This window comes from Calonectris borealis, chromosome 3 (genome assembly GCF_964195595.1).
Source record: "Calonectris borealis chromosome 3, bCalBor7.hap1.2, whole genome shotgun sequence".
NCBI lineage: Eukaryota > Metazoa > Chordata > Aves > Procellariiformes > Procellariidae > Calonectris > Calonectris borealis.
In genome coordinates this window covers 117,099,571-117,125,426 of record NC_134314.1, presented here as the reverse complement: position 1 = coordinate 117,125,426, position 25,856 = coordinate 117,099,571, and the positions used below count along the sequence as shown (strand labels likewise).

The following is a 25,856-nucleotide window of genomic DNA, read 5'->3' as shown; positions in this document are numbered from 1 at the left end:
GTGCCTCGTACAACGGCAGTGCTGCAATGCATAGCCACATGGCTGGCCAATTCAGTGAAGCACAAAGCTTAATACAGGGCCAGTAGTATTTTTTATCTGCTGTCTGGTTAGAGCAAGCACAGTGATGCATTCAAATTGCTCTGAGGAGATGGAGAAAAGAGAGTTGAGCAGAGTTTACGCATCTCTGGACATGGCTAATTTCATCCTGCCAAAGTCAGTGCATCAATGGCACTCAAAAGCATCTATAGGAAGAAGGAAGCTTTTATTCCCCCCACTGCTCCTTTTTAGATGTGTTGCATACAATTACACTCTCAGGTATTTTTCCAAGACTCTTTCCCTGCGAAAGTCTCCCTGGAGACCCCTTGGTAACCCCTGCCCTGTGGAGCACAGGCTGCACGATCATCCGCGTGCTATCGGAAATTTACTACCTGTATTACTCAGTAACTACAAGGAGAAGCAAGCTAACATCTCCGATGATGAATATTTCCATAGACATTTGTCTCGAGGTTTGTTACCTCCTTGCTTGGTCCTCTGCAAGGATCCTTGTTTCAGCAGGGGAGAAGCAGCGGAGCATGCCCCAGCCCTGCTGCCGCCCGGCTGTGCAGCTCGGGTTCCTGTGGGGCGTGGGGTTTGTCCCAGGGGGAAAGGACCCCATGGATGCTCTGAATGCCTGGGTTCCACCTGCCCTTTCCACTGCCACTGCAACACAGAGCAATCGCAGCAAAGGCTGAAGTGTCCTTCTGGTCTCCGATCTCATCCCCACTCCTATAAACATCTCTTTATTATCTGTCCAGGAAAATGCCCTCTTTGCTCACTTATGGCTTATTGATTACTCTACCATCTAGCACCTTAAATGAGGCCTTAGATGAGCCTGAGGTTCCTCCCCAGTGTGCAGACGCAATGGAGAAGAAGGGTGAGAGGAGGAGTTTGGCAGAAAGCAAGAGGAGGTGTCCTCCTAAACCTGCCAGGGCACATGGGGACATTGAGCCTCTGGAGATCTCCCTTGGCATGACAATAACCTCAGCAATACCCCAGCTTCTACCAACTGGCAGATGTTCACAGCAGAAGACACACAAGTGGTGTCCCAGCAGGCTGTGAGCACCCACATTCCTTTCCCCATCTCTCTCCTGGTTGTGGAAAGGAAACCAAACTCCTTTCCAGCATCTCCCTTCGCAGCGATTCTCCCCACACATTATTTTTTGCTTTCACTACCCAGGCTGAGGCACCAGCCATGGCCAACACATGTTGAATGAGGTGTCTCCCGTTCTTCATGGCTTTTCTGATGAGGCAGATGCAAATGGATAGGGTGAGGGGTCTCCCACAAGGAACTGCCTCCACATCTTCTCCCCCAGCTTGACGATTCATGTCCAAGGACAGTGCTCTGTGGCTAGACGAGGCTTGCCCTGCCTGCTTCAAAACTCAGCGAAAAAACAATCCGATGAACTTGAAGCATTTTGGAAGAATGAGTTGAACCAGGGCTCAGTAAATGTCTTTTAAAAAAAAAAATATCTGCTGACATTCAAATACTGTTCCTCTCCCGCAGCTCCTAGGACATCTCCCAGCCTCCAAGTTAATCACAGACTCTCTGAAACCTCTGCACATACCACAGTCACTCAGCGATAATGCATGAGAGAACAGTTCCCGCTGCAAAAAAAATCGTACCTGGTGGCCCATAAATCAACAGTGTGTGTCATTTTGTACGGCCAAGGGCTGTGAGCGAGCAGAGCGCTGCAGAGCGAGGTGACAAATGCATTTTGGATGTCAGAAGCAGCAGAGCTCCCAGTCAATCTCGGACTGCAGTGCCCAAATTCTGATTTACAGATCCAGCAGATTCGTCTCGTTTTATTGTTTATTACTTCACTCCACCGCAGATGAGAGAGAAGAGCAGATGCCAATATCCTGACCGGCAGCAGAGGGAAGAAATTCAGCCCCTCTCTATTCGACTGGGGAGAGCAGGAAAAGAGGGATGAGCTGTTCCTAAAGCCAGACTGGCGTTCATGAGGCAAAGCAGGACTGCGTGCAACTCCTTCAGCCTCAGTGAAAAATAAAAAGCACCATTATTCAGGACTGAAACAGCGGATATTTGTAACAGGGAAACCGTAACACCTATTGCTTATGATGGGATTGATGTCTGGATCTAAGTCCTACTGTGTTTCGCACACAGATTACACATGCACCTTAGATGCTTCCAATAAAAGCCTGACATTTCTCCAAAGCGCAGCAATGAAGGGCAGCTGCTGTCACTTCACACCCCATAAAGAGAGAGGCAGCGTGCCAGCTCCTCCTCCTGCTTTCACACCAAGCACGGATTGACCTGCTGCTGTAATGGGTTTGGCTGCAGCAAGCCCTGCCTGGGCACATCGCTGTGCTGGGCATTCCGCCCTCCCCGTGGGCCAGCACATGAGTGTCAGCGGGACGGTTTGTCTGGATGAAGGATGGCAGGGAAAGATGGTCCAGTGGGAGCCTCGTGCCTGCGATACAGTGCAAAATGCAAGTGATAGAAACAAAAAAAATCACAAGATGAAGCCAGCTCCCATCGTTGCCTTGGACCACCAAGCCCAAGTAGCCAGGTCCTCCCCAGGCAGTTGGCTGTGATGCAGTGGAAGTAGCAGGATTTCCCTCAGTGGTTTACAGCGTAAATTTAAGAAATCATAGAATCATAGAATGGTTTGGGTTGGAAGGGACCTTAAAGATCATCCAGTTCCAACCCGCCTGCCATGGGCAGGGACACCTTCCACTAGACCAGGTTGCTCAAAGCCCCATCCAACCTGGCCTTGAACACTTCCCGGGATGGGGCATCCACAACTTCTCTGGGTAACCTCTTCCAGCACCTCACCACCCTCAGAGTGAAGCGTTTCTTCCTTATGTCTCATGCAAATCTACCCTCTTTTGGTTTAGAGCCATCTAAAGCCAAACTATAAAACTGTCTTGACCTGAACCCACAACTTTTCTCCCTTTTACCCTTCCGATTCTGCCCTGGCATCCCACTGCGGAGGAGCGAGCGAGCGGCTGTGTGGTGCTGAGCTGCCAGCCAGGGTTAAACCACAACAGCCTGTGAGCAAAATAGTTACCCACCGATGGTGAGAGGGCTCCTTCCTCCTCCTCCGTCACGGTGCGGGCCTCCCCTCTATCACAGCGGCACGCACGAAAGCCTCAGCAGTCCGGCTGCTGTTGGAGCCGCTTCAAAAGCTTTTTGGCTGAGCTGACGCATTTAGACCGCCCAGCGTGGAAGTGAATCTCTACCAGTGCCATGGGTTAGGGGGTTCTGGGGAAACTGCCCGACAATCAGTGTGCAAGGAGGGTGGCTGCAGGGGACAGCAGGCTGGAGGGGACGGTGGCTGCATAAGGACCTTTAGCCCTTCCCGGCCACCGGGCCCTGCCCACGTCTTCCCCTCGCTCTGACCTCATGGCGCTGCTCCTAGGAGAGAGCCAAAACTCACCAGGACGTGGTCCTGGGCAACCTGCTCGAGGTGAGCCTGCTTGAGCAGATGTTGGACCGGATGACCTCCACAGGTCCCTTCCAGCCTCCAGCCTCCTGTGGGACTCTGTGCTTGGCTTTCACTCCTAAAGCACCTCAACTCAGCCCTGATGCCCGCTGGAAAGGATGCTGGGACAAGGGACAATCCCAAACTCCTCCCCGAGGATTCACCACAAAACAAGAGCTCCCCACTCCACAATATCCTAATGCGGACCCAGTCAGAAGAGAGAAAAGATCATTTTATTGTGGTCGTCAACAGCGGGGGCCCGGGAGTCACAGCCGTTCATCTGGTGAAAAGGAATCAGCACCTGCAAGGACAGAGTCAGAAAGCTCTGAGCAATCCATCAGGGCAGGAAGAGGCAGGATTTTGTTGCCCTCTCTTTGGGGAACGCCGTTTACGAGGAAGTGTTCCTCGCCCCAAAGAGAGAGCTGTTGCTGGCATTGGCTACGGGCTGGCTCTGGCGCCTTATCCCCATGGGTAATGCCCTTGGAGACCTGGGCCTGTGCAGAGCCGCCCAGTGCCCCTGTGCCACGCAGCAGGGCTCCTTCGGGAGCCCCTGGGGAGCTGCCCTGGAGTTCTTTCCAAAGCCAGCGCAGCACCGTGCCTCGCCGTCCCTTGCCAGTGAGTTGGGCTGACTTAGAGCCCTTTGAGCTGCTGGGTGCTGGGCATGTGCATTTGCTGGGTGCTGTGCGCTGGGGGTGCTGTGTGGTGGTCTCTGGGGGTGCTGCCTGCTGGGCATGTGCAGGTGCTGGGTACTGCGTAGTGGTGCTGGTGTGCGCTGGAGTTGCTGGGTGCTGGGCATGTCCTGGTGCTGGCTCTTGGGCGGTGGGTGTTTAGGGTGCTGGGCTGTGCGGGTGCTGGGTGCTGGGCCTTGGGCGAGCTGGGTGCTGGGCATGTTTGGGTGCAGGATTTTGGCTTATGCGGGTGCTGGATGCTGGGCAGTGTGGGTGGTGGGTGCTGGGCCATGGGGCTGCTGGGTGCTGGGCATGTGTGGGTGCAGGATTTTGGCTTGTGCGGGTGCTGGTTGCTGGGCAGTGTGGGTGGTGGGTGCTGGGCCGTGGGGCTGCTGAGTGCTGGGCATGTGTGGGTGCTGGCTATGTCCGAGTGTTGGTTGTTGGGCACTGGGTGTGCTGGGTGCTGGGTGCTGGAGGTGCTGGATGGTTGGCACGTCTGGGTTCTGGTGCTGGGTGCTGGGTGCTGGGCAGTGGGGGTGCTGTCTGGTGGTATGTCCGGGTGCTGGGCATGTCCGGGTGCTGGATGCATGCGCTGGGGTGCTGGTGCTGGGCACTGGGGGTGCTGCCTTGTTGGCATGTCCAGGTGTTGGGTGCTGGGTGGTGGGGGAGCTGTGTGCTGGACCCTTAGGTGCTGAGGGCTGGGCATGTCCGGGTGCTGGGTATGTGCTGGTGCTGGGTGCTGGGTGCTGGGCGCTGGGGGTGCTGCGTGTTGGGTATGTCTGGCTGCTCGACATGTCCGTCTGCTGGATGCTGGCACCGGCAGGGCTTGGTGCTGGCAATGTGCAGGTGATGGGCATGTCTGGGTGTCCACTCTGTCTGTCGAGAGTTGAGAAAGATGGGCAGCAGAGCCTGGTACACACCTGGGCTTCCTGACCTTCTGCACCTTCCTGCATCTCTTCCCTGGCCCATCCCCAACAGCTTCTTCTCTCTTCCTCCTCTTCTCTTCTACGCTGCTTTCACTCTCCTCTCCGCGGGCCTCTTTTCTCTTTCGCCGCCTTCTCCTTTCCTTGGCCCGGGGGGAGCCTGCAAACCTTTCCATCCCCCAGTGGCATTAGTTAGGGAAAGCCCCCATCCACTGGAGCCAGTGCTGATGGCAGCCAAAGCCAGCTCATTTTACCTCCTGTCCTCTGCAAGGCTCGCCGGTTCTTCGGGGCGCCCCAGGGAGCCTGCCGCGCTCTCGGGAGTGCTTGGAGGCAAATCTGGAGGGGCCTACAACAGAAATGTCGGAGTTGGCAGGTGGCCAGAGACGACCTGGAGCGATAAGCGGCTCTTTGCCAAATTGCTCCCTTAGCTCTCCAGAGGAGATTCCTTTGGCTGCTTTGCCCTCCTCCACCAGACGCTCTGTCACAGTGCTTGGGGACCTGACATACCTCTCCCGTTTCAGACTCCAGCAGCCTATCTCCCCCAGCTTCTTTGAGGACACCGAGCAGAGAGGGGGGTGCGTGTGGCGAGGCTTCTGTCCGATGCTGGGTGCCTGCTGTGCCTGCAGGGACACTTTGCTCTTCCAAACGCGGGTCTAGAAAGAAAAGGCACGTGCAGCAAAGTGACTTCTGCGAAGTAAAACGCAGCTCAAGCAAAACCCACCCCGAGCCCTGCACCACTTCTGTCTGCAGCCCTCTGATGGCCTGTTTGCAGGCTTCAGCTCATCTTGCAGAGCAAAGCCATCATGCGCCAAGAGGCAGTTGGCAAACAGAGGCCATGGGACCAGCGGGGCTGGGAGGACAACACTCGATGCCCAGCCCAACCAGAAATGATGCTGAGGTTTCTGGCGTGCCAGGCCCCATCCTGTGACAACCCTCAGTCCCCCCTCTTACCTCTGGATGTCTCCGTGGGGGCTGGCAACTCCTCGGCTGCTGGGCAGGACTCGTCACTTGCCTCCTCCGCAAAGAGTTCCCTCCAGTTCTCCATGAGGAACTCCACCAGCACCTTCACCTGCACACAGGAAACCCTTGGTGTCAAGCCAGCTGCCTGAAAAGGGACCAAGCAGCCTTTCCCACTGCCCAGCCTTGCCTCTGCGCAGAAGGCTCTGGCTGTGGGGCTGCTCTGCCAGGCAGCCACCCCACCACCAGTTGCTCAAGGCAGGAGGCAGCCAGGGACCTCTGAGCGGCCAAGCTCTGATGGTTGGGGAAGGCTGCAGCCGGCCGCTCAACAGAGCCTACCTTCTCCGTGACCGCCAGCATGGCCTCCAGCGGGAGCAGCTCCTCGTTGGGTGGGCTGAGCAGGTTAGGCCCCACGCAGATGGCCAGGTTGCTGCAGGTCATCCTGCTGGTGGCTGCGTTGTGGCCGATGTGCTGGAGGAGGGCCAGCAGGCGCTTCAGGAGGAGGAGGTTGGCTCCAGGCATCTTCTCGGCCACCCTGAGGGAACAGGAACACAGGGTTAAGAGAGCAGATGCTGCCCAGAGCCCTCCCCCAGGCTTGCCCGAGGCGGGTGGGAGCCAGCGGCTGCGTTGCGCAGCTTTCCAGGTGCTCTCAGGCAGCGGTCAGGGCTCTGCTCAAGAGGCTCAACAGGGCTCTGCTGCCCACACTTACGCTTTCAGCTCTTCCACCTTCTCCTCCTTGCTGCTCTTCCGCATCGCTGCCATCCAGTCCTCGTAGAGGTTGTTCACGAGGAGCTTGGAGGGGATGCTTCGGAGGAAGTCCTGCAAGGCCGAGGGCTCCAGCTGAGCCTTGCAACGCTGCAGGCCAGGCAGGAGCTCCTCCCGCTGCAGGTCAGAAGCGCTCACCTTCAAGAGGACGGCCAGCAGCAGGGGAGGCTGGCTTCCCAGCTCGACGTCTGCGCCGTGGTCCAGGGCCTCCCGCAGCTCCCGAAGCGCTGTCCCGCTGGCGGCTCTGCGGAATATCCCGTCCGTCGCTGGCCCTTGCTGCTGCAGGACAGCCAGCAGCTCCTGCAGGAGAGGCAGGAGGAGAGTGGCTTGGCTGAGGAGCTGCCTTCCGAGAGCGTTGGCCAGAGCATGGCCCCAGAGCTGGCTCCTTGCTGGGAGCCGCACCTGGGGACTTGCCGGGAGCTCCTGGGGACCCCCACCGCCGGTGCGGAGCATGTGGAGGGAGGGCTGGGGACCCCATGTCCCGGCTGGCTTACCTGGATGGGCTGGGGCAGCGTGCCGTCCTCGCCGCAGAGGGCTGCCAGGGGCTGGCCGAAGAGCGTCCTGCTGCAGGCGGAGCCCGCCTGCCCCGGCGCCTGGGCAGCGGCCGGGCTCCGCCGCAGAGCAAAGGGCCAGGGCAGCCCCCTCCTCCTGCTGCTGCTGCTCCCTCCTGCTGCAAAGGAAAAGAGAGCAAGAGCCCCTCAATGGAGACCGCCAGGCCAGCGCTCCCGCAGCCTGCCCTGCCCTGCCCTGGCCTGCCAGCAGCGCGGTGCTGAGCGGTGCGGCAGGACGGGCAGGGAGCCGGCACCTGGAACCGCGGTTCCAGCTCAGCGGCTCCGGCTGGGAGGCTCCTGAGAGCCAGCGTGCCACCGGGACAACCCGGCCCAGCCCTCGCCCTGCCCTCCTCCAAGCTGTGGGCAGCAGCAGAGGCTGCGTGTCGCCGCAGAACCACGTCCGGCGGCCGCTGCCCCGCGGGTGGCCTTGCTCCTCCAGGTGACATCTTCCCTCGGGCTGCCCAACCTGCATGGCGACACTCAAGGGACAAGTGAGCACAGTTCAGGCGGTCGTAGGAGCTTGCCTTTCTTTCCAAAACTCACCTGGTGAGCGGCAACGTCCCCCTCCGTTGCCTGATGGGACCGTCGGAGGCCGTCGCTTGGGATCAGCCTGCAAGAACCAGGCTGCGCTTAGAGAGCAGCCCCGCAGCAGAAAGGGCCACCGGCGAGCTGCCCCCCGGCACCAGCAGCCTGAGCGCGGCAGAGCTGGGACCCTCGGCCCTGCCGGGCTCTCTGTCCTGCGTGGCAGGTTTCCTCCCAGCGTCGCCAGAGAGGACGTGCCAGCGTTGCCGGTGGCTCCCCAACCCTCTCCGCTCCCCGAGTGGCACCGCGGGACCCTCCCTCCCTCCCTCCCGCACAAGCTCACCCCACTCGCCGCACATCCCTGGCACCCCGGCACAGCCAGGGGCGCGTGGAAGGCAGCCATCCTCACCTCTGCCTGGCCCTCCATCAGCCTGTCCAGGCTCCTGGCGCTCAACGTCCTCCACTGGGCAAGAGAGAAGGAGTGGAAGAAGGGGAGCAGCCATGCCTCTGCTGCTCGGCTGGAGGAGCAGTGCTCGGGGCCATAGCCCGGAGCAGAGAGACACTCACGGCATGGCGGCGGCTCAGCTCCTTCTGCAGGACTTTGAGCGAGGGCAGACGGGTCACCCGGGCTCTCTTGTCTCCTTCGGGTGTCCTGTGGAGCGGGAAGGGCCAGGGAGAGAGCTGGGTGAGCCCCAGGCCGCCTCTTGTCTCTTGTCAGGCAGCTCTGCCCGAGAGCTGCCCGCAGCGGCGGGGGCACCTCTCCCCAGGTGGGGAGCTGGGTTCCCCCGTCCGGCTGCGCCTGGAGCATCCCCCCGGCTTACCCCAGCAGAGTGCCCAGCCACAGCTCCTTCAGCGCCCGGGAGCTGCAGAAAGAGAGGAGGAAGAGCGTCAGGCCCCGCTGCCCCCCAGCCCGTGGGCAGAGGCGGGCGCCTGCACAGCCCTGCCCCGTGGGGAAGGAGACAGGGGCAGGACGAAGCCCCGTGGGGCAGCACTCACCCAAAAGTGGCAAGGCAGGAGCCGGTGGGCCAGCTGAAGATGAGGGAGGTGCTGTCCTCCTCGCTGCCTTCCTCCTCTTCTTCTTCCTGCCCCGGTGCCTCCTTCCCGCAGCTCAGCACCCACAGCTGGTTCAGGGCCAGGCGAAGCTGTGGGCGCAGGGTGGTGCCCCGTCTGCAGAGAGGAGAGGCAGGCAGGGAGCTGGAGGTGGCCTCCTTGGGGTCCCCGCGAGCAGAGCCCTGTCCCCCACCTGCCCTCGGGACGGAGAGCGGTGCATGCAGCACCAAGGTGCGGGGGCCTGCGTCTGGTGCCAGGGTGTCCCTGCCCTGGTGCCAGGGCCGGGGCTGGGGCAAAGGCAGCTGGGCTGTGAGGCTCTTACTGCAACTTGGCGACCACCAGTTCCTCCTGGAGGAGGAGAAGGCACCTCTCGCTCCTCTTGCGGCCCCGGCTCAGCCGCACGTCCGCGCTCAGCACCGGCTCGGTGTCGGTGAGAGCCTCCCTGCAGAGCAGAGAGCGGCGGGCATGAGAAAGGCCGCTGCTGGGGGCCCGGGGGTGCCCGCGTGTCCCCAGGCCGCGGGGGGAGCCCACCTGGAGCCACAGCAGCAGCAGCTGGCCTGGCCCATGCTGCCCGGGACAGGAGGACCCTCGGCGGACACCAAGGACGCGGGCCAGGCGTGGACAGCGAGGACGGGAAGCGGGGTGCTGGTGCCGGTGCCGGGGCAGCGCTGCTCGGCCAGAGCCTGCCTCCTCCCAGCGCTGCTGCATGCCAGCACAGCTCCGTCCTGCTGTCTCTGGTGGCTGTTGGCTCCAACGGACCGAGATTCCGAGGCCAACGGAAAGTGGGAGGGGCCCTGGGGGGGCCCTGGCCTGGGGGTTCTCCCCAGGGTGGCCACGTCTCTCTTGCACTGGGGAGCCCAGAGCAGGACACGGCAGAGGGGAAGGACCACCTCCCTCCACCTGCGGGCAGTGCCCCTTGCCTTGGGCTTCACCGCTGGCTCCTGGCCTCCAAGTAGACCTGGTGCCACTGGTCCCCACCCTCGGGGCACGGCCGCGCAGCCAGTTCTCCGTCCACTGCACTGCTCATCAGCCCAGGTGGTGGTTGCTTGCTTCCAGTCCTCAGGCACAGCTCCCTTTTGGCGTGGCCTCGCAAGCCCATCTGCCAGCTCCCTCAGCGCTCGAGGCTGCACCCCGTGGGGGCCCGTCGGGGACTTGTCCATCTCCACATTGCTTCAGTGTTCTCTAATCTCCCCCTCTGCCACCTGATGACCTAACTGGATCCTCTTGCACCAAGAGGACCTCTTCTTTGCTCCAGCCTTTCCCCCAGGTCTCCAGGGCCTGGCATGTCTCACGGCTGCTCTTGCTAGGACCGTCGTGCCCCAGGAGGACTGGCAGAACCTAGGGCAGCCTGAAGTGCTGCCATGGCCTAGTGAAGGCCAGGAGAGATTCAAGACAGAGGAAAAGAATTCCCTAAAAATGTGACCCTATGATGAGCTTAATCATCCCATTTCTTCGTAGGCGCTTGCTTGGGGCTGTTTTGCATCTGTGCTGAACAGAGCCTCGCTAACCCAGGGATGTGTTAGTTATCGCTGGGCAGTGCTTGCACAGCGCCAAGGGCTTTTCTGCTCCTCAGACTGTGCCACCAGCGAGCAGGCTGGGGGTGCACGAGACACTGGGAGGGGACACAGCGGGGACATCTCACCCCCACTGACCAAAGGGACACCATAGGGTGCCGTGCTCAGCAAGAAAAGTGGGGGGTGGAGGCTTGGCAGGGGCTGCCCTTGCTCGGGGCCTGGCTGGGCATGGGTCAGTTGGTGGTGAGCAATTGCTTTCTTCTGCATCACTTGTTTTTCTTGGGCTTTATTTTCCTCTCTCTTTCTTCTTTGTTGACTTTCTTTTTCTTACCATGTTTTTTTAAATTGTCATGAAGTCATAGACTGGTTTGTGTTGGAAGGGCCACCTTCCACTAGACCAGGTTGCTCAAAGCCCCATCCAACCTGGCCTTGAACACTTCCCGGGATGGAGCATCCACAACTTCTCTGGGTAACCTCTTCCAGCGCCTGACCACCCTCAGAGTGAAGCGTTTCTTCCTTATGTCTCATGCAAATCTACCCTCTTTTGGTTTAGAGCCATTTAAAGCCAAACTATGAAACTGTCTTGACCTGAACCCACAACTTTTCTCCCTTTTACCCTTCCGATTCTGCCCTGGCATCCCACTGCGGAGGAGCGAGCGAGCGGCTGTGTGGTGCTGAGCTGCCAGCCAGGGTTAAACAGCAACAGCCTGTGAGCAAAATATAGTTACCCACCGACGGTGAGAGGGCTCCTCCTTCCTCCTCCTCCGTCACGGTGCGGGCCTCCCCTCTATCACAGCGGCACGCACGAAAGCCTCAGCAGTCCGGCTGCTGTTGGAGCCGCTTCAAAAGCTTTTTGGCTGAGCTGACGCATTTAGACCGCCCAGCGTGGAAGTGAATCCTTACCAGTGCCATGGGTTAGGGGGTTCTGGGGAAACTGCCCGACAATCAGTGTGCAAGGAGGGTGGCTGCAGGGGACAGCAGGCTGGAGGGGACGGTGGCTGCATAAGGACCTTTAGCCCTTCCCGGCCACCGGGCCCTGCCCACGTCTTCCCCTCGCTCTGACCTCATGGCGCTGCTCCTAGGAGAGAGCCAAAACTCACCAGGACGTGGTCCTGGGCAACCTGCTCGAGGTGAGCCTGCTTGAGCAGATGTTGGACCGGATGACCTCCACAGGTCCCTTCCAGCCTCCAGCCTCCTGTGTGACTCTGTGCTTGGCTTTCACTCCTAAAGCACCTCAACTCAGCCCTGATGCCCGCTGGAAAGGATGCTGGGACAAGGGACAATCCCAAACTCCTCCCCGAGGATTCACCACAAAACAAGAGCTCCCCACTCCACAATATCCTAATGCGGACCCAGTCAGAAGAGAGAAAAGATCATTTTATTGTGGTCGTCAACAGCGGGGGCCCGGGAGTCACAGCCGTTCATCTGGTGAAAAGGAATCAGCACCTGCAAGGACAGAGTCAGAAAGCTCTGAGCAATCCATCAGGGCAGGAAGAGGCAGGATTTTGTTGCCCTCTCTTTGGGGAACGCCGTTTACGAGGAAGTGTTCCTCGCCCCAAAGAGAGAGCTGTTGCTGGCATTGGCTACGGGCTGGCTCTGGCACCTTATCCCCATGGGTAATGCCCTTGGAGACCTGGGCCTGTGCAGAGCTGCCCAGTGCCCCTGTGCCACGCAGCAGGGCTCCATGGGGAGCCCCTGGGGAGCTGCCCTGGAGTTCTTTCCAAAGCCAGCGCAGCACCATGCCTCGCCGTCCCTTGCCAGTGAGTTGGGCTGACTTAGAGCCCTTTGAGCTGCTGGGTGCTGGGCATGTGCATTTGCTGGGTGCTGTGCGCTGGGGGTGCTGTGTGGTGGTCTCTGGGGGTGCTGCTTGCTGGGCATGTGCAGGTGCTGGGTACTGCGTAGTGGTGCTGGTGTGCGCTGGAGTTGCTGGGTGCTGGGCGTGTCCTGATGCTGGCTCTTGGGCGGTGGTTGTTTAGGGTGCTGGGCTGTGCGGGTGCTGGGTGCTGGGCCTTGGGCGAGCTGGGTGCTGGGCACGTTTGGGTGCAGGATTTTGGCTTATGCGGGTGCTGGATGCTGGGCAGTGTGGGTGGTGGGTGCTGGGCCGTGGGGCTGCTGAGTGCTGGGCATGTGTGGGTGCTGGCTATGTCCGAGTGTTGGTTGTTGGGCACTGGGTGTGCTGGGTGCTGGGTGCTGGAGGTGCTGGATGGTTGGCACGTCTGGGTTCTGGTGCTGGGTGCTGGGTGCTGGGCACTGGGGGTCCTAGCTGATGGGCACGTCCATATGCTGGGCATGTGTGGGTGCTGGGTACTGGGCACTGGCGGTGCTGGGCGCTGGGCGCTGGAGCTGGGTGCTGGGCATGTCTGTGTGCTGCGTGTTGGGCACTGGGTGCTGGGCAGTGGGGGTGCTGTCTGGTGGTATGTCCGGGTGCTGGGCATGTCCGGGTGCTGGATGCATGCGCTGGGGTGCTGGTGCTGGGCACTGGGGGTGCTGCCTTGTTGGCATGTCCAGGTGTTGGGAGCTGGGCAGTGGGGGAGCTGTGTGCTGGACCCTTAGGTGCTGAGGGCTGGGCATGTCCGGGTGCTGGGTATGTGCCGGTGCTGGGTGCTGGGTGCTGGGCGCTGGGGGTGCTGCATGTTGGGTATGTCTGGCTGCTCGACATGTCCGTCTGCTGGATGCTGGCACCGGCAGGGCTTGGTGCTGGCAATGTGCAGGTGATGGGCATGTCTGGGTGTCTACTCTGTCTGTCGAGAGTTGAGAAAGATGGGCAGCAGAGCCTGGTACACACCTGGGCTTCCTGACCTTCTGCACCTTCCTGCATCTCTTCCCTGGCCCATCCCCAACAGCTTCTTCTCTCTTCCTCCTCTTCTCTTCTACGCTGCTTTCACTCTCCTCTCCGCGGGCCTCTTTTCTCTTTCGCCGCCTTCTCCTTTCCTTGGCCCGGGGGGAGCCTGCAAACCTTTCCATCCCCCAGTGGCATTAGTTAGGGAAAGCCCCCATCCACTGGAGCCAGTGCTGATGGCAGCCAAAGCCAGCTCATTTTACCTCCTGTCCTCTGCAAGGCTCGCCGGTTCTTCGGGGCGCCCCAGGGAGCCTGCCGCGCTCTCGGGGGTGCTTGGAGGCAAAGCTGGAGGGGCCTACAACAGAAATGTTGGAGTTGGCAGGTGGCCAGAGACGACCTGGAGCGATAAGCGGCTCTTTGCCAAATTGCTCCCTTAGCTCTCCAGAGGAGATTCCTTTGGCTGCTTTGGCCTCCTCCACCAGACGCCCTGTCACAGTGCTTGGGGACCTGACATACCTCTCCCGTTTCAGACTCCAGCAGCCTATCTCCCCCAGCTTCTTTGAGGCCACCGAGCAGAGAGGGGGGTGCGTGCGGCGAGGCTTCTGCCTGATGCTCGGTGCCTGCTGTGCCTGCAGGGACACTTTGCTCTTCCAAACGCGGGTCTAGAAAGAAAAGGCACGTGCAGCAAAGTGACTTCTATGAAGTAAAACGCAGCTCAAGCAAAACCCACCCCGAGCCCTGCACCACTTCTGTCTGCAGCCCTCTGATGGCCTGTCTGCAGGCTTCAGCTCATCTTGCAGAGCAAAGCCATCACGCGCCAAGAGGCAGTTGGCAAACAGAGGCCATGGGACCAGCAGGGCTGGGAGGACGACACTCGATGCCCAGCCCAACCAGAAATGATGCTGAGGTTTCTGGCGTGCCAGGCCCCATCCTGTGACAACCCTCAGTCCCCGCTCTTACCTCTGGATGTCTCCGTGGGGGCTGGCGACTCCTCGGCTGCTGGGCAGGACTCGTCACTTGCCTCCTCCGCAAAGAGTTCCCTCCAGTTCTCCATGAGGAACTCCACCAGCACCTTCACCTGCACACAGGAAACCCTTGGTGTCAAGCCAGCTGCCTGAAAAGGGACCAAGCAGCCTTTCCCACTGCCCAGCCTTGCCTCTGCGCAGAAGGCTCTGGCTGTGGGGCTGCTCTGCCAGGCAGCCACCCCACCACCAGTTGCTCAAGGCAGGAGGCAGCCAGGGACCTCTGAGCGGCCAAGCTCTGATGGTTGGGGAAGGCTGCAGCCGGCCGCTCAACAGAGCGTACCTTCTCCGTGACCGCCAGCATGGCCTCCAGCGGGAGCAGCTCCTCGTTGGGTGGGCTGAGCAGGTTAGGCCCCACGCAGATGGCCAGGTTGCTGCAGGTCATCCTGCTGGTGGCTGCGTCGTGGCCGATGTGCTGGAGGAGGGCCAGCAGGCGCTTCAGGAGGAGGAGGTTGGCTCCAGGCATCTTCTCGGCCACCCTGAGGGAACAGGAACACAGGGTTAAGAGAGCAGATGCTGCCCAGAGCCCTCCCCCAGGCTTGCCCGAGGCGGGTGGGAGCCAGCGGCTGCGTTGCGCAGCTTTCCAGGTGCTCTCAGGCAGCGGTCAGGGCTCTGCTCAAGAGGCTCAACAGGGCTCTGCTGCCCACACTTACGCTTTCAGCTCTTCCACCTTCTCCTCCTTGCTGCTCTTCCGCATCGCTGCCATCCAGTCCTCGTAGAGGTTGTTCACGAGGAGCTTGGAGGGGATGCTTCGGAGGAAGTCCTGCAAGGCCGAGGGCTCCAGCTGAGCCTTGCAACGCTGCAGGCCAGGCAGGAGCTCCTCCCGCTGCAGGTCAGAAGCGCTCACCTTCAAGAGGACGGCCAGCAGCAGGGGAGGCTGGCTTCCCAGCTCGACGTCTGCGCCGTGGTCCAGGGCCTCCCGCAGCTCCCGAAGCGCTGTCCCGCTGGCGGCTCTGCGGAATATCCCGTCCGTCGCTGGCCCTTGCTGCTGCAGAACAGCCAGCAGCTCCTGCAGGAGAGGCAGGAGGAGAGTGGCTTGGCTGAGGAGCTGCCTTCCGAGAGCGTTGGCCAGAGCATGGCCCCAGAGCTGGCTCCTTGCTGGGAGCCGCACCTGGGGACTTGCCGGGAGCTCCTGGGGACCCCCAGCGCCGGTGCGGAGCATGTGGAGGGAGGGCTGGGGACCCCGTGTCCCGGCTGGCTTACCTGGATGGGCTGGGGCAGCGTGCCGTCCTCGCCGCAGAGGGCTGCCAGGGGCTGGCCGAAGAGCGTCCTGCTGCAGGCGGAGCCCGCCTGCCCCGGCGCCTGGGCAGCGGCCGGGCTCCGCCGCAGAGCAAAGGGCCAGGGCAGCCCCCTCCTCCTGCTGCTGCTGCTCCCTCCTGCTGCAAAGGAAAAGAGAGCAAGAGCCCCTCAATGGAGACCGCCAGGCCAGCGCTCCCGCAGCCTGCCCTGCCCTGCCCTGCCCTGGCCTGCCGGCAGCGCGGTGCTGAGCGGTGCGGCAGGACGGGCAGGGAGCCGGCACCTGGAACCGCGGTTCCAGCTCAGCGGCTCCGGCTGGGAGGCTCCTGAGAGCCAGCGTGCCACCGGGACAACCCGGCCCAGCCCTCGCCCTGCCCTCCTCCAAGCTGTGGGCAGCAGCAGAGGCTGCGTGTCGCCGCAGAACCACGTCCGGCGGCCGCTGCCCCGCGGGTGGCCTTGCTCCTCCAGGTGACATCTTCCCTCGGGCTGCCCAACCTGCATGGCGACACTCAAGGGACAAGTGAGCACAGTTCAGGCGGTCGTAGGAGCTTGCCTTTCTTTCCAAAACTCACCTGGTGAGCGGCAACGTCCCCCTCCGTTGCCTGATGGGACCGTCGGAGGCCGTCGCTTGGGATCAGCCTGCAAGAACCAGGCTGCGCTTAGAGAGCAGCCCCGCAGCAGAAAGGGCCACCGGCGAGCTGCCCCCCGGCACCAGCAGCCTGAGCGCGGCAGAGCTGGGACCCTCGGCCCTGCCGGGCTCTCTGTCCTGCGTGGCAGGTTTCCTCCCAGCGTCGCCAGAGAGGACGTGCCGGCGTTGCCGGTGGCTCCCCAACCCTCTCCGCTCCCCGAGTGGCACCGCGGGACCCTCCCTCCCTCCCTCCCGCACAAGCTCACCCCACTCGCCGCACATCCCTGGCACCCCGGCACAGCCAGGGGCGCGTGGAAGGCAGCCATCCTCACCTCTGCCTGGCCCTCCATCAGCCTGTCCAGGCTCCTGGCGCTCAACGTCCTCCACTGGGCAAGAGAGAAGGAGTGGAAGAAGGGGAGCAGCCATGCCTCTGCTGCTCGGCTGGAGGAGCAGTGCTCGGGGCCATAGCCCGGAGCAGAGAGACACTCACGGCATGGCGGCGGCTCAGCTCCTTCTGCAGGACTTTGAGCGAGGGCAGACGGGTCACCCGGGCTCTCTTGTCTCCTTCGGGTGTCCTGTGGAGCGGGAAGGGCCAGGGAGAGAGCTGGGTGAGCCCCAGGCCGCCTCTTGTCTCTTGTCAGGCAGCTCTGCCCGAGAGCTGCCCGCAGCGGCGGGGGCACCTCTCCCCAGGTGGGGAGCTGTGTTCCCCCGTCCGGCTGCGCCTGGAGCATCCCCCCGGCTTACCCCAGCAGAGTGCCCAGCCACAGCTCCTTCAGCGCCCGGGAGCTGCAGAAAGAGAGGAGGAAGAGCGTCAGGCCCCGCTGCCCCCAGCCCGTGGGCAGAGGCGGGCGCCTGCACAGCCCTGCCCCGTGGGGAAGGAGACAGGGGCAGGACGAAGCCCCGTGGGGCAGCACTCACCCAAAAGTGGCAAGGCAGGAGCCGGTGGGCCAGCTGAAGATGAGGGAGGTGCTGTCCTCCTCGCTGCCTTCCTCCTCTTCTTCTTCCTGCCCCGGTGCCTCCTTCCCGCCGCTCAGCACCCACAGCTGGTTCAGGTCCAGGCGAAGCTGTGGGCGCAGGGTGGTGCCCCGTCTGCAGAGAGGAGAGGCAGGCAGGGAGCTGGAGGTGGCCTCCTTGGGGTCCCCGCGAGCAGAGCCCTGTCCCCCACCTGCCCTCGGGACGGAGAGCGGTGCATGCAGCACCAAGGTGCGGGGGCCTGCGTCTGGTGCCAGGGTGTCCCTGCCCTGGTGCCAGGGCCGGGGCTGGGGCAAAGGCAGCTGGGCTGTGAGGCTCTTACTGCAACTTGGCGACCACCAGTTCCTCCTGGAGGAGGAGAAGGCGCCTCTCGCTCCTCTTGCGGCCCCGGCTCAGCCGCACGTCCGCGCTCAGCACCGGCTCGGTGTCGGTGAGAGCCTCCCTGCAGAGCAGAGAGCGGCGGGCATGAGAAAGGCCGCTGCTGGGGGCCCGGGGGTGCCCGCGTGTCCCCAGGCCGTGGGGGGAGCCCACCTGGAGCCACAGCAGCAGCAGCTGGCCTGGCCCATGCTGCCCGGGACAGGAGGACCCTCGGCGGACACCAAGGACGCGGGCCAGGCGTGGACAGCGAGGACGGGAAGCGGGGTGCTGGTGCCGGTGCCGGGGCAGCGCTGCTCGGCCAGAGCCTGCCTCCTCCCAGCGCTGCTGCGTGCCAGCACAGCTCCGTCCTGCTGTCTCTGGTGGCTGTTGGCTCCAACGGACCGAGATTCCGAGGCCAACGGAAAGTGGGAGGGGCCCTGGGGGGGCCCTGGCCTGGGGGTTCTCCCCAGGGTGGCCACGTCTCTCTTGCACTGGGGAGCCCAGAGCAGGACACGGCAGAGGGGAAGGACCACCTCCCTCCACCTGCGGGCAGTGCCCCTTGCCTTGGGCTTCACCGCTGGCTCCTGGCCTCCAAGTAGACCTGGTGCCACTGGTCCCCACCCTCGGGGCACGGCCGCGCAGCCAGTTCTCCGTCCACTGCACTGCTCATCAGCCCAGGTGGTGGTTGCTTGCTTCCAGTCCTCAGGCACAGCTCCCTTTTGGCGTGGCCTCGCAAGCCCATCTGCCAGCTCCCTCAGCGCTCGAGGCTGCACCCCATGGGGGCCCGTCGGGGACTTGTCCATCTCCACATTGCTTCAGTGTTCTCTAATCTCCCCCTCTGCCACCTGATGACCTAACTGGATCCTCTTGCACCAAGAGGACCTCTTCTTTGCTCCAGCCTTTCCCCCAGGTCTCCAGGGCCTGGCATGTCTCATGGCTGCTCTTGCTAGGACCGTCGTGCCCCAGGAGGACTGGCAGAACCTAGAGCAGCCTGAAGTGCTGCCATGGCCTAGTGAAGGCCAGGAGAGATTCAAGACAGAGGAAAAGAATTCCCTAAAAATGTGACCCTATGATGAGCTTAATCATCCCATTTCTTCGTAGGCGCTTGCTTGGGGCTGTTTTGCATCTGTGCTGAACAGAGCCTCGCTAACCCAGGGATGTGTTAGTTATCGCTGGGCAGTGCTTGCACAGCGCCAAGGGCTTTTCTGCTCCTCAGACTGTGCCACCAGCGAGCAGGCTGGGGGTGCACGAGACACTGGGAGGGGACACAGCGGGGACATCTCACCCCCACTGACCAAAGGGACACCATAGGGTGCCGTGCTCAGCAAGAAAAGTGGGGGGTGGAGGCTTGGCAGGGGCTGCCCTTGCTCGGGGCCTGGCTGGGCATGGGTCAGTTGGTGGTGAGCAATTGCTTTCTTCTGCATCACTTGTTTTTCTTGGGCTTTATTTTCCTCTCTCTTTCTTCTTTGTTGACTTTCTTTTTCTTACCATGTTTTTTTAAATTGTCATGAAGTCATAGACTGGTTTGTGTTGGAAGGGCCACCTTCCACTAGACCAGGTTGCTCAAAGCCCCATCCAACCTGGCCTTGAACACTTCCCGGGATGGAGCATCCACAACTTCTCTGGGTAACCTCTTCCAGCGCCTGACCACCCTCAGAGTGAAGCATTTCTTCCTTATGTCTCATGCAAATCTACCCTCTTTTGGTTTAGAGCCATTTAAAGCCAAACTATAAAACTGTCTTGACCTGAACCCACAACTTTTCTCCCTTTTACCCTTCCGATTCTGCCCTGGCATCCCACTGCGGAGGAGCGAGCGAGCGGCTGTGTGGTGCTGAGCTGCCAGCCAGGGTTAAACAGCAACAGCCTGTGAGCAAAATATAGTTACCCACCGATGGTGAGAGGGCTCCTCCTTCCTCCTCCTCCGTCACGGTGCGGGCCTCCCCTCTATCACAGCGGCACGCACGAAAGCCTCAGCAGTCCGGCTGCTGTTGGAGCCGCTTCAAAAGCTTTTTGGCTGAGCTGACGCATTTAGACCGCCCAGCGTGGAAGTGAATCCTTACCAGTGCCATGGGTTAGGGGGTTCTGGGGAAACTGCCCGACAATCAGTGTGCAAGGAGGGTGGCTGCAGGGGACAGCAGGCTGGAGGGGACGGTGGCTGCATAAGGACCTTTAGCCCTTCCCGGCCACCGGGCCCTGCCCACGTCTTCCCCTCGCTCTGACCTCATGGCGCTGCTCCTAGGAGAGAGCCAAAACTCACCAGGACGTGGTCCTGGGCAACCTGCTCGAGGTGAGCCTGCTTGAGCAGATGTTGGACCGGATGACCTCCACAGGTCCCTTCCAGCCTCCAGCCTCCTGTGTGACTCTGTGCTTGGCTTTCACTCCTAAAGCACCTCAACTCAGCCCTGATGCCCGCTGGAAAGGATGCTGGGACAAGGGACAATCCCAAACTCCTCCCCGAGGATTCACCACAAAACAAGAGCTCCCCACTCCACAATATCCTAATGCGGACCCAGTCAGAAGAGAGAAAAGATCATTTTATTGTGGTCGTCAACAGCGGGGGCCCGGGAGTCACAGCCGTTCATCTGGTGAAAAGGAATCAGCACCTGCAAGGACAGAGTCAGAAAGCTCTGAGCAATCCATCAGGGCAGGAAGAGGCAGGATTTTGTTGCCCTCTCTTTGGGGAACGCCGTTTACAAGGAAGTGTTCCTCGCCCCAAAGAGAGAGCTGTTGCTGGCATTGGCTACGGGCTGGCTCTGGCGCCTTATCCCCATGGGTAATGCCCTTGGAGACCTGGGCCTGTGCAGAGCTGCCCAGTACCCCTGTGCCACACAGCAGGGCTCCATGGGGAGCCCCTGGGGAGCTGCCCTGGAGTTCTTTCCAAAGCCAGCGCAGCACCGTGCCTCGCCGTCCCTTGCCAGTGAGTTGGGCTGACTTAGAGCCCTTTGAGCTGCTGGGTGCTGGGCATGTGCATTTGCTGGGTGCTGTGCGCTGGGGGTGCTGTGTGGTGGTCTCTGGGGGTGCTGCTTGCTGGGCATGTGCAGGTGCTGGGTACTGCGTAGTGGTGCTGGTGTGCGCTGGAGTTGCTGGGTGCTGGGCGTGTCCTGATGCTGTCTCTTGGGCGGTGGTTGTTTAGGGTGCTGGGCTGTGCGGGTGCTGGGTGCTGGGCCTTGGGCGAGCTGGGTGCTGGGCACGTTTGGGTGCAGGATTTTGGCTTATGCCGGTGCTGGATGCTGGGCAGTGTGGGTGATGGGTGCTGAGCCGTGGGGCTGCTGGGTGCTGGGCATGTGTGGGTCCAGGATTTTGGCTTATGCGGGTGCTGGTTGCTGGGCAGTGTGGGTGGTGGGTGCTGGGCCGTGGGGCTGCTGAGTGCTGGGCATGTGTGGGTGCTGGCTATGTCCGAGTGTTGGTTGTTGGGCACTGGGTGTGCTGGGTGCTGGGTGCTGGAGGTGCTGGATGGTTGGCACGTCTGGGTTCTGGTGCTGGGTGCTGGGTGCTGGGCACTGGGGGTCCTAGCTGATGGGCACGTCCATATGCTGGGCATGTGTGGGTGCTGGGTACTGGGCACTGGCGGTGCTGGGCGCTGGGCGCTGGAGCTGGGTGCTGGGCATGTCTGTGTGCTGCGTGTTGGGCACTGGGTGCTGGGCAGTGGGGGTGCTGTCTGGTGGTATGTCCGGGTGCTGGGCATGTCCGGGTGCTGGATGCATGCGCTGGGGTGCTGGTGCTGGGCACTGGGGGTGCTGCCTTCTTGGCATGTCCAGGTGTTGGGAGCTGGGCAGTGGGGGAGCTGTGTGCTGGACCCTTAGGTGCTGAGGGCTGGGCATGTCCGGGTGCTGGGTATGTGCCGGTGCTGGGTGCTGGGTGCTGGGCGCTGGGGGTGCTGCATGTTGGGTATGTCTGGCTGCTCGACATGTCCGTCTGCTGGATGCTGGCACCGGCAGGGCTTGGTGCTGGCAATGTGCAGGTGATGGGCATGTCTGGGTGTCCACTCTGTCTGTCGAGAGTTGAGAAAGATGGGCAGCAGAGCCTGGTACACACCTGGGCTTCCTGACCTTCTGCACCTTCCTGCATCTCTTCCCTGGCCCATCCCCAACAGCTTCTTCTCTCTTCCTCCTCTTCTCTTCTACGCTGCTTTCACTCTCCTCTCCGCGGGCCTCTTTTCTCTTTCGCCGCCTTCTCCTTTCCTTGGCCCGGGGGGAGCCTGCAAACCTTTCCATCCCCCAGTGGCATTAGTTAGGGAAAGCCCCCATCCACTGGAGCCAGTGCTGATGGCAGCCAAAGCCAGCTCATTTTACCTCCTGTCCTCTGCAAGGCTCGCCGGTTCTTCGGGGCGCCCCAGGGAGCCTGCCGCGCTCTCGGGGGTGCTTGGAGGCAAAGCTGGAGGGGCCTACAACAGAAATGTTGGAGTTGGCAGGTGGCCAGAGACGACCTGGAGCGATAGGCGGCTCTTTGCTCCCTTAGCTCTCCAGAGGAGATTCCTTTGGCTGCTTTGGCCTCCTCCACCAGACGCCCTGTCACAGTGCTTGGGGACCTGACATACCTCTCCCGTTTCAGACTCCAGCAGCCTATCTCCCCCAGCTTCTTTGAGGCCACCGAGCAGAGAGGGGGGTGCGTGTGGCGAGGCTTCTGCCTGATGCTCGGTGCCTGCTGTGCCTGCAGGGACACTTTGCTCTTCCAAACGCGGGTCTAGAAAGAAAAGGCACGTGCAGCAAAGTGACTTCTATGAAGTAAAAAGCAGCTCAAGCAAAACCCACCCCGAGCCCTGCACCACTTCTGTCTGCAGCCCTCTGATGGCCTGTCTGCAGGCTTCAGCTCATCTTGCAGAGCAAAGCCATCACGCGCCAAGAGGCAGTTGGCAAACAGAGGCCATGGGACCAGCGGGGCTGGGAGGACGACACTCGATGCCCAGCCCAACCAGAAATGATGCTGAGGTTTCTGGCGTGCCAGGCCCCATCCTGTGACAACCCTCAGTCCCCCCTCTTACCTCTGGATGTCTCCGTGGGGGCTGGCGACTCCTCGGCTGCTGGGCAGGACTCGTCACTTGCCTCCTCCGCAAAGAGTTCCCTCCAGTTCTCCATGAGGAACTCCACCAGCACCTTCACCTGCACACAGGAAACCCTTGGTGTCAAGCCAGCTGCCTGAAAAGGGACCAAGCAGCCTTTCCCACTGCCCAGCCTTGCCTCTGCGCAGAAGGCTCTGGCTGTGGGGCTGCTCTGCCAGGCAGCCACCCCACCACCAGTTGCTCAAGGCAGGAGGCAGCCAGGGACCTCTGAGCGGCCAAGCTCTGATGGTTGGGGAAGGCTGCAGCCGGCCGCTCAACAGAGCGTACCTTCTCCGTGACCGCCAGCATGGCCTCCAGCGGGAGCAGCTCCTCGTTGGGTGGGCTGAGCAGGTTAGGCCCCACGCAGATGGCCAGGTTGCTGCAGGTCATCCTGCTGGTGGCTGCGTCGTGGCCGATGTGCTGGAGGAGGGCCAGCAGGCGCTTCAGGAGGAGGAGGTTGGCTCCAGGCATCTTCTCGGCCACCCTGAGGGAACAGGAACACAGGGTTAAGAGAGCAGATGCTGCCCAGAGCCCTCCCCCAGGCTTGCCCGAGGCGGGTGGGAGCCAGCGGCTGCGTTGCGCAGCTTTCCAGGTGCTCTCAGGCAGCGGTCAGGGCTCTGCTCAAGAGGCTCAACAGGGCTCTGCTGCCCACACTTACGCTTTCAGCCCTTCCACCTTCTCCTCCTTGCTGCTCTTCCGCATCGCTGCCATCCAGTCCTCGTAGAGGTTGTTCACGAGGAGCTTGGAGGGGATGCTTCGGAGGAAGTCCTGCAAGGCCGAGGGCTCCAGCTGAGCCTTGCAACGCTGCAGGCCAGGCAGGAGCTCCTCCCGCTGCAGGTCAGAAGCGCTCACCTTCAAGAGGACGGCCAGCAGCAGTGGAGGCTGGCTTCCCAGCTCGACGTCTGCGCCGTGGTCCAGGGCCTCCCGCAGCTCCCGAAGCGCTGTCCCGCTGGCGGCTCTGCGGAATATCCCGTCCGTCGCTGGCCCTTGCTGCTGCAGAACAGCCAGCAGCTCCTGCAGGAGAGGCAGGAGGAGAGTGGCTTGGCTGAGGAGCTGCCTTCCGAGAGCGTTGGCCAGAGCATGGCCCCAGAGCTGGCTCCTTGCTGGGAGCCGCACCTGGGGACTTGCCGGGAGCTCCTGGGGACCCCCACCGCCGGTGCGGAGCATGTGGAGGGAGGGCTGGGGACCCCGTGTCCCGGCTGGCTTACCTGGATGGGCTGGGGCAGCGTGCCGTCCTCGCCGCAGAGGGCTGCCAGGGGCTGGCCGAAGAGCGTCCTGCTGCAGGCGGAGCCCGCCTGCCCCGGCGCCTGGGCAGCGGCCGGGCTCCGCCGCAGAGCAAAGGGCCAGGGCAGCCCCCTCCTCCTGCTGCTGCTGCTCCCTCCTGCTGCAAAGGAAAAGAGAGCAAGAGCCCCTCAATGGAGACCGCCAGGCCAGCGCTCCCGCAGCCTGCCCTGCCGTGCCCTGCCCTGCCCTGCCCTGCTGGCAGCGCGGTGCTGAGCGGTGCGGCAGGACGGGCAGGGAGCCGGCACCTGGAACCGCGGTTCCAACTCAGGGGCTCTGGCTGGGAGGCTCCTGAGAGCCAGCGTGCCACTGGGACAACCCGGCCCAGCCCTCGCCCTGCCCTCCTCCAAGCTGTGGGCAGCAGCAGAGGCTGCGTGTCGCCGCAGAACCACGTCCGGCGGCCGCTGCCCCGCGGGTGGCCTTGCTCCTCCAGGTGACATCTTCCCTCGGGCTGCCCAACCTGCATGGCGACACTCAAGGGACAAGTGAGCACAGTTCAGGCGGTCGCAGGAGCTTGCCTTTCTTTCCAAAACTCACCTGGTGAGCGGCAACGTCCCCCTCCGTTGCCTGATGGGACCGTCGGAGGCCCTCGCTTGGGATCAGCCTGCAAGAACCAGGCTGCGCTTAGAGAGCAGCCCCGCAGCAGAAAGGGCCACCGGCGAGCTGCCCCCCGGCACCAGCAGCCTGAGCGCGGCAGAGCTGGGACCCTCGGCCCTGCCGGGCTCTCTGGCCTGCGTGGCAGGTTTCCTCCCAGCGTCGCCAGAGAGGACGTGCCGGCGTTGCCGGTGGCTCCCCAACCCTCTCTGCTCCCCGAGTGGCACCGCGGGACCCTCCCTCCCTCCCTCCTGCACAAGCTCACCCCACTCGCCGCACATCCCTGGCACCCCGGCACAGCCAGGGGCGTGTGGAAGGCAGCCATCCTCACCTCTGCCTGGCCCTCCATCAGCCTGTCCAGGCTCCTGGCGCTCAACGTCCTCCACTGGGCAAGAGAGAAGGAGTGGAAGAAGGGGAGCAGCCATGCCTCTGCTGCTCGGCTGGAGGAGCAGTGCTCGGGGCCAGAGCCCGGAGCAGAGAGACACTCACGGCATGGCGGTGGCTCAGCTCCTTCTGCAGGACTTTGAGCGAGGGCAGACGGGTCACCCGGGCTCTCTTGTCTCCTTCGGGTGTCCTGTGGAGCGGGAAGGGCCAGGGAGAGAGCTGGGTGAGCCCCAGGCCGCCTCTTGTCTCTTGTCAGGCAGCTCTGCCCGAGAGCTGCCCGCAGCGGCGGGGGCACCTCTCCCCAGGTGGGGAGCTGTGTTCCCCCGTCCGGCTGCGCCTGGAGCATCCCCCCGGCTTACCCCAGCAGAGTGCCCAGCCACAGCTCCTTCAGCGCCCGGGAGCTGCAGAAAGAGAGGAGGAAGAGCGTCAGGCCCCGCTGCCCCCCAGCCTGTGGGCAGAGGCGGGCGCCTGCACAGCCCTGCCCCGTGGGGAAGGAGACAGGGGCAGGACGAAGCCCCGTGGGGCAGCACTCACCCAAAAGTGGCAAGGCAGGAGCCGGTGGGCCAGCTGAAGATGAGGGAGGTGCTGTCCTCCTCGCTGCCTTCCTCCTCTTCTTCTTCCTGCCCCGGTGCCTCCTTCCCGCCGCTCAGCACCCACAGCTGGTTCAGGTCCAGGCGAAGCTGTGGGCGCAGGGTGGTGCCCCGTCTGCAGAGAGGAGAGGCAGGCAGTGAGCTGGAGGTGGCCTCCTTGGGGTCCCCGCGAGCAGAGCCCTGTCCCCCACCTGCCCTCGGGACGGAGAGCGGTGCATGCAGCACCAAGGTGCGGGGGCCTGCGTCTGGTGCCAGGGTGTCCCTGCCCTGGTGCCAGGGCCGGGGCTGGGGCAAAGGCAGCTGGGCTGTGAGGCTCTTACTGCAACTTGGCGACCACCAGTTCCTCCTGGAGGAGGAGAAGGCGCCTCTCGCTCCTCTTGCGGCCCCGGCTCAGCCGCACGTCCGCGCTCAGCACCGGCTCGGTGTCGGTGAGAGCCTCCCTGCAGAGCAGAGAGCGGCGGGCATGAGAAAGGCCGCTGCTGGGGGCCCGGGGGTGCCCGTGTGTCCCCAGGCCGCGGGGGGAGCCCACCTGGAGCCACA

The 25,856-nt window shown here is 62.4% G+C and overlaps 3 protein-coding genes and 2 long non-coding RNA genes across 5 annotated transcripts; all 5 read right to left on the bottom strand.

The window, feature by feature from the left end:
* Positions 1-3,721: 3,721 nt before the first annotated feature.
* On the bottom strand, positions 3,722-5,395 carry LOC142081466 (uncharacterized). The gene is made up of 3 exons (XR_012673337.1): positions 5,331-5,395; positions 5,074-5,244; positions 3,722-3,786 (listed from the first exon to the last, which is right to left on the bottom strand). It is a non-coding gene; the product is annotated as an uncharacterized LOC142081466 (long non-coding RNA).
* A 27-nt stretch (positions 5,396-5,422) lies between these two features.
* LOC142081261 (uncharacterized) lies at positions 5,423-10,020 on the bottom strand. Its single transcript, XM_075147949.1, has 11 exons — positions 9,854-10,020; positions 8,868-9,038; positions 8,693-8,734; positions 8,439-8,523; positions 8,281-8,334; positions 6,937-7,098; positions 6,743-6,852; positions 6,373-6,568; positions 6,028-6,145; positions 5,584-5,729; positions 5,423-5,464 (listed from the first exon to the last, which is right to left on the bottom strand). Exons 1-11 carry the CDS (start codon positions 10,018-10,020, stop codon positions 5,423-5,425), a joined length of 1,293 nt encoding a protein of 430 aa, XP_075004050.1.
* A 1,798-nt stretch (positions 10,021-11,818) lies between these two features.
* LOC142081260 (uncharacterized) lies at positions 11,819-18,171 on the bottom strand. Its single transcript, XM_075147948.1, has 13 exons — positions 18,005-18,171; positions 17,019-17,189; positions 16,845-16,886; positions 16,591-16,675; positions 16,433-16,486; positions 15,084-15,245; positions 14,890-14,999; positions 14,520-14,715; positions 14,175-14,292; positions 13,731-13,876; positions 13,478-13,569; positions 13,221-13,391; positions 11,819-11,881 (listed from the first exon to the last, which is right to left on the bottom strand). The coding sequence occupies exons 1-13, from the start codon at positions 18,169-18,171 to the stop codon at positions 11,875-11,877; spliced, it is 1,521 nt and encodes a 506-aa protein (XP_075004049.1). The 3' UTR covers positions 11,819-11,874.
* Positions 18,172-19,967: 1,796 nt separating this feature from the next.
* Positions 19,968-24,836, bottom strand: LOC142081259 (T-cell activation Rho GTPase-activating protein-like). Its single transcript, XM_075147947.1, has 9 exons — positions 24,832-24,836; positions 24,286-24,352; positions 23,126-23,481; positions 22,756-22,951; positions 22,411-22,528; positions 21,967-22,112; positions 21,722-21,813; positions 21,465-21,635; positions 19,968-20,032 (listed from the first exon to the last, which is right to left on the bottom strand). The coding sequence occupies exons 1-9, from the start codon at positions 24,834-24,836 to the stop codon at positions 20,026-20,028; spliced, it is 1,158 nt and encodes a 385-aa protein (XP_075004048.1). The 3' UTR covers positions 19,968-20,025.
* Positions 24,837-24,848: 12 nt separating this feature from the next.
* LOC142081465 (uncharacterized) lies at positions 24,849-25,362 on the bottom strand. Its single transcript, XR_012673336.1, has 3 exons — positions 25,261-25,362; positions 25,086-25,127; positions 24,849-24,916 (listed from the first exon to the last, which is right to left on the bottom strand). It is a non-coding gene; the product is annotated as an uncharacterized LOC142081465 (long non-coding RNA).
* Positions 25,363-25,856: the final 494 nt, after the last annotated feature.

Bases quoted from the DNA above. Each gene is read 5' to 3' on its own strand.
- LOC142081260 (XM_075147948.1), bottom strand. From the start codon at position 18,171: ATGGGCTTGCGAGGCCACGCCAAAAGGGAGCTGTGCCTGAGGACTGGA. The intron at 15,246-16,432 runs GTGAGGATGGCT...CCTCTCCTGCAG, and splicing joins TGATGGAGGGCCAGGCAGAG to GAGCTGCTGGCTGTTCTGCA. The intron at 13,570-13,730 runs GTATGTCAGGTC...TTTCTGTTGTAG, and splicing joins TGGAGTCTGAAACGGGAGAG to GCCCCTCCAGCTTTGCCTCC.
- LOC142081259 (XM_075147947.1), bottom strand. The intron at 22,952-23,125 runs GTAAGTGTGGGC...CTGTTCCCTCAG, and splicing joins AAGGTGGAAGGGCTGAAAGC to GGTGGCCGAGAAGATGCCTG. The intron at 21,636-21,721 runs GTAAAATGAGCT...GGGGATGGAAAG, and splicing joins AGCCTTGCAGAGGACAGGAG to GTTTGCAGGCTCCCCCCGGG.
- LOC142081261 (XM_075147949.1), bottom strand. From the start codon at position 10,020: ATGGGCTTGCGAGGCCACGCCAAAAGGGAGCTGTGCCTGAGGACTGGA. The intron at 7,099-8,280 runs GTGAGGATGGCT...CCTCTCCTGCAG, and splicing joins TGATGGAGGGCCAGGCAGAG to GAGCTGCTGGCTGTCCTGCA. The intron at 5,730-6,027 runs GTAAGAGGGGGG...TTTTCTTTCTAG, and splicing joins CCCCACGGAGACATCCAGAG to ACCCGCGTTTGGAAGAGCAA.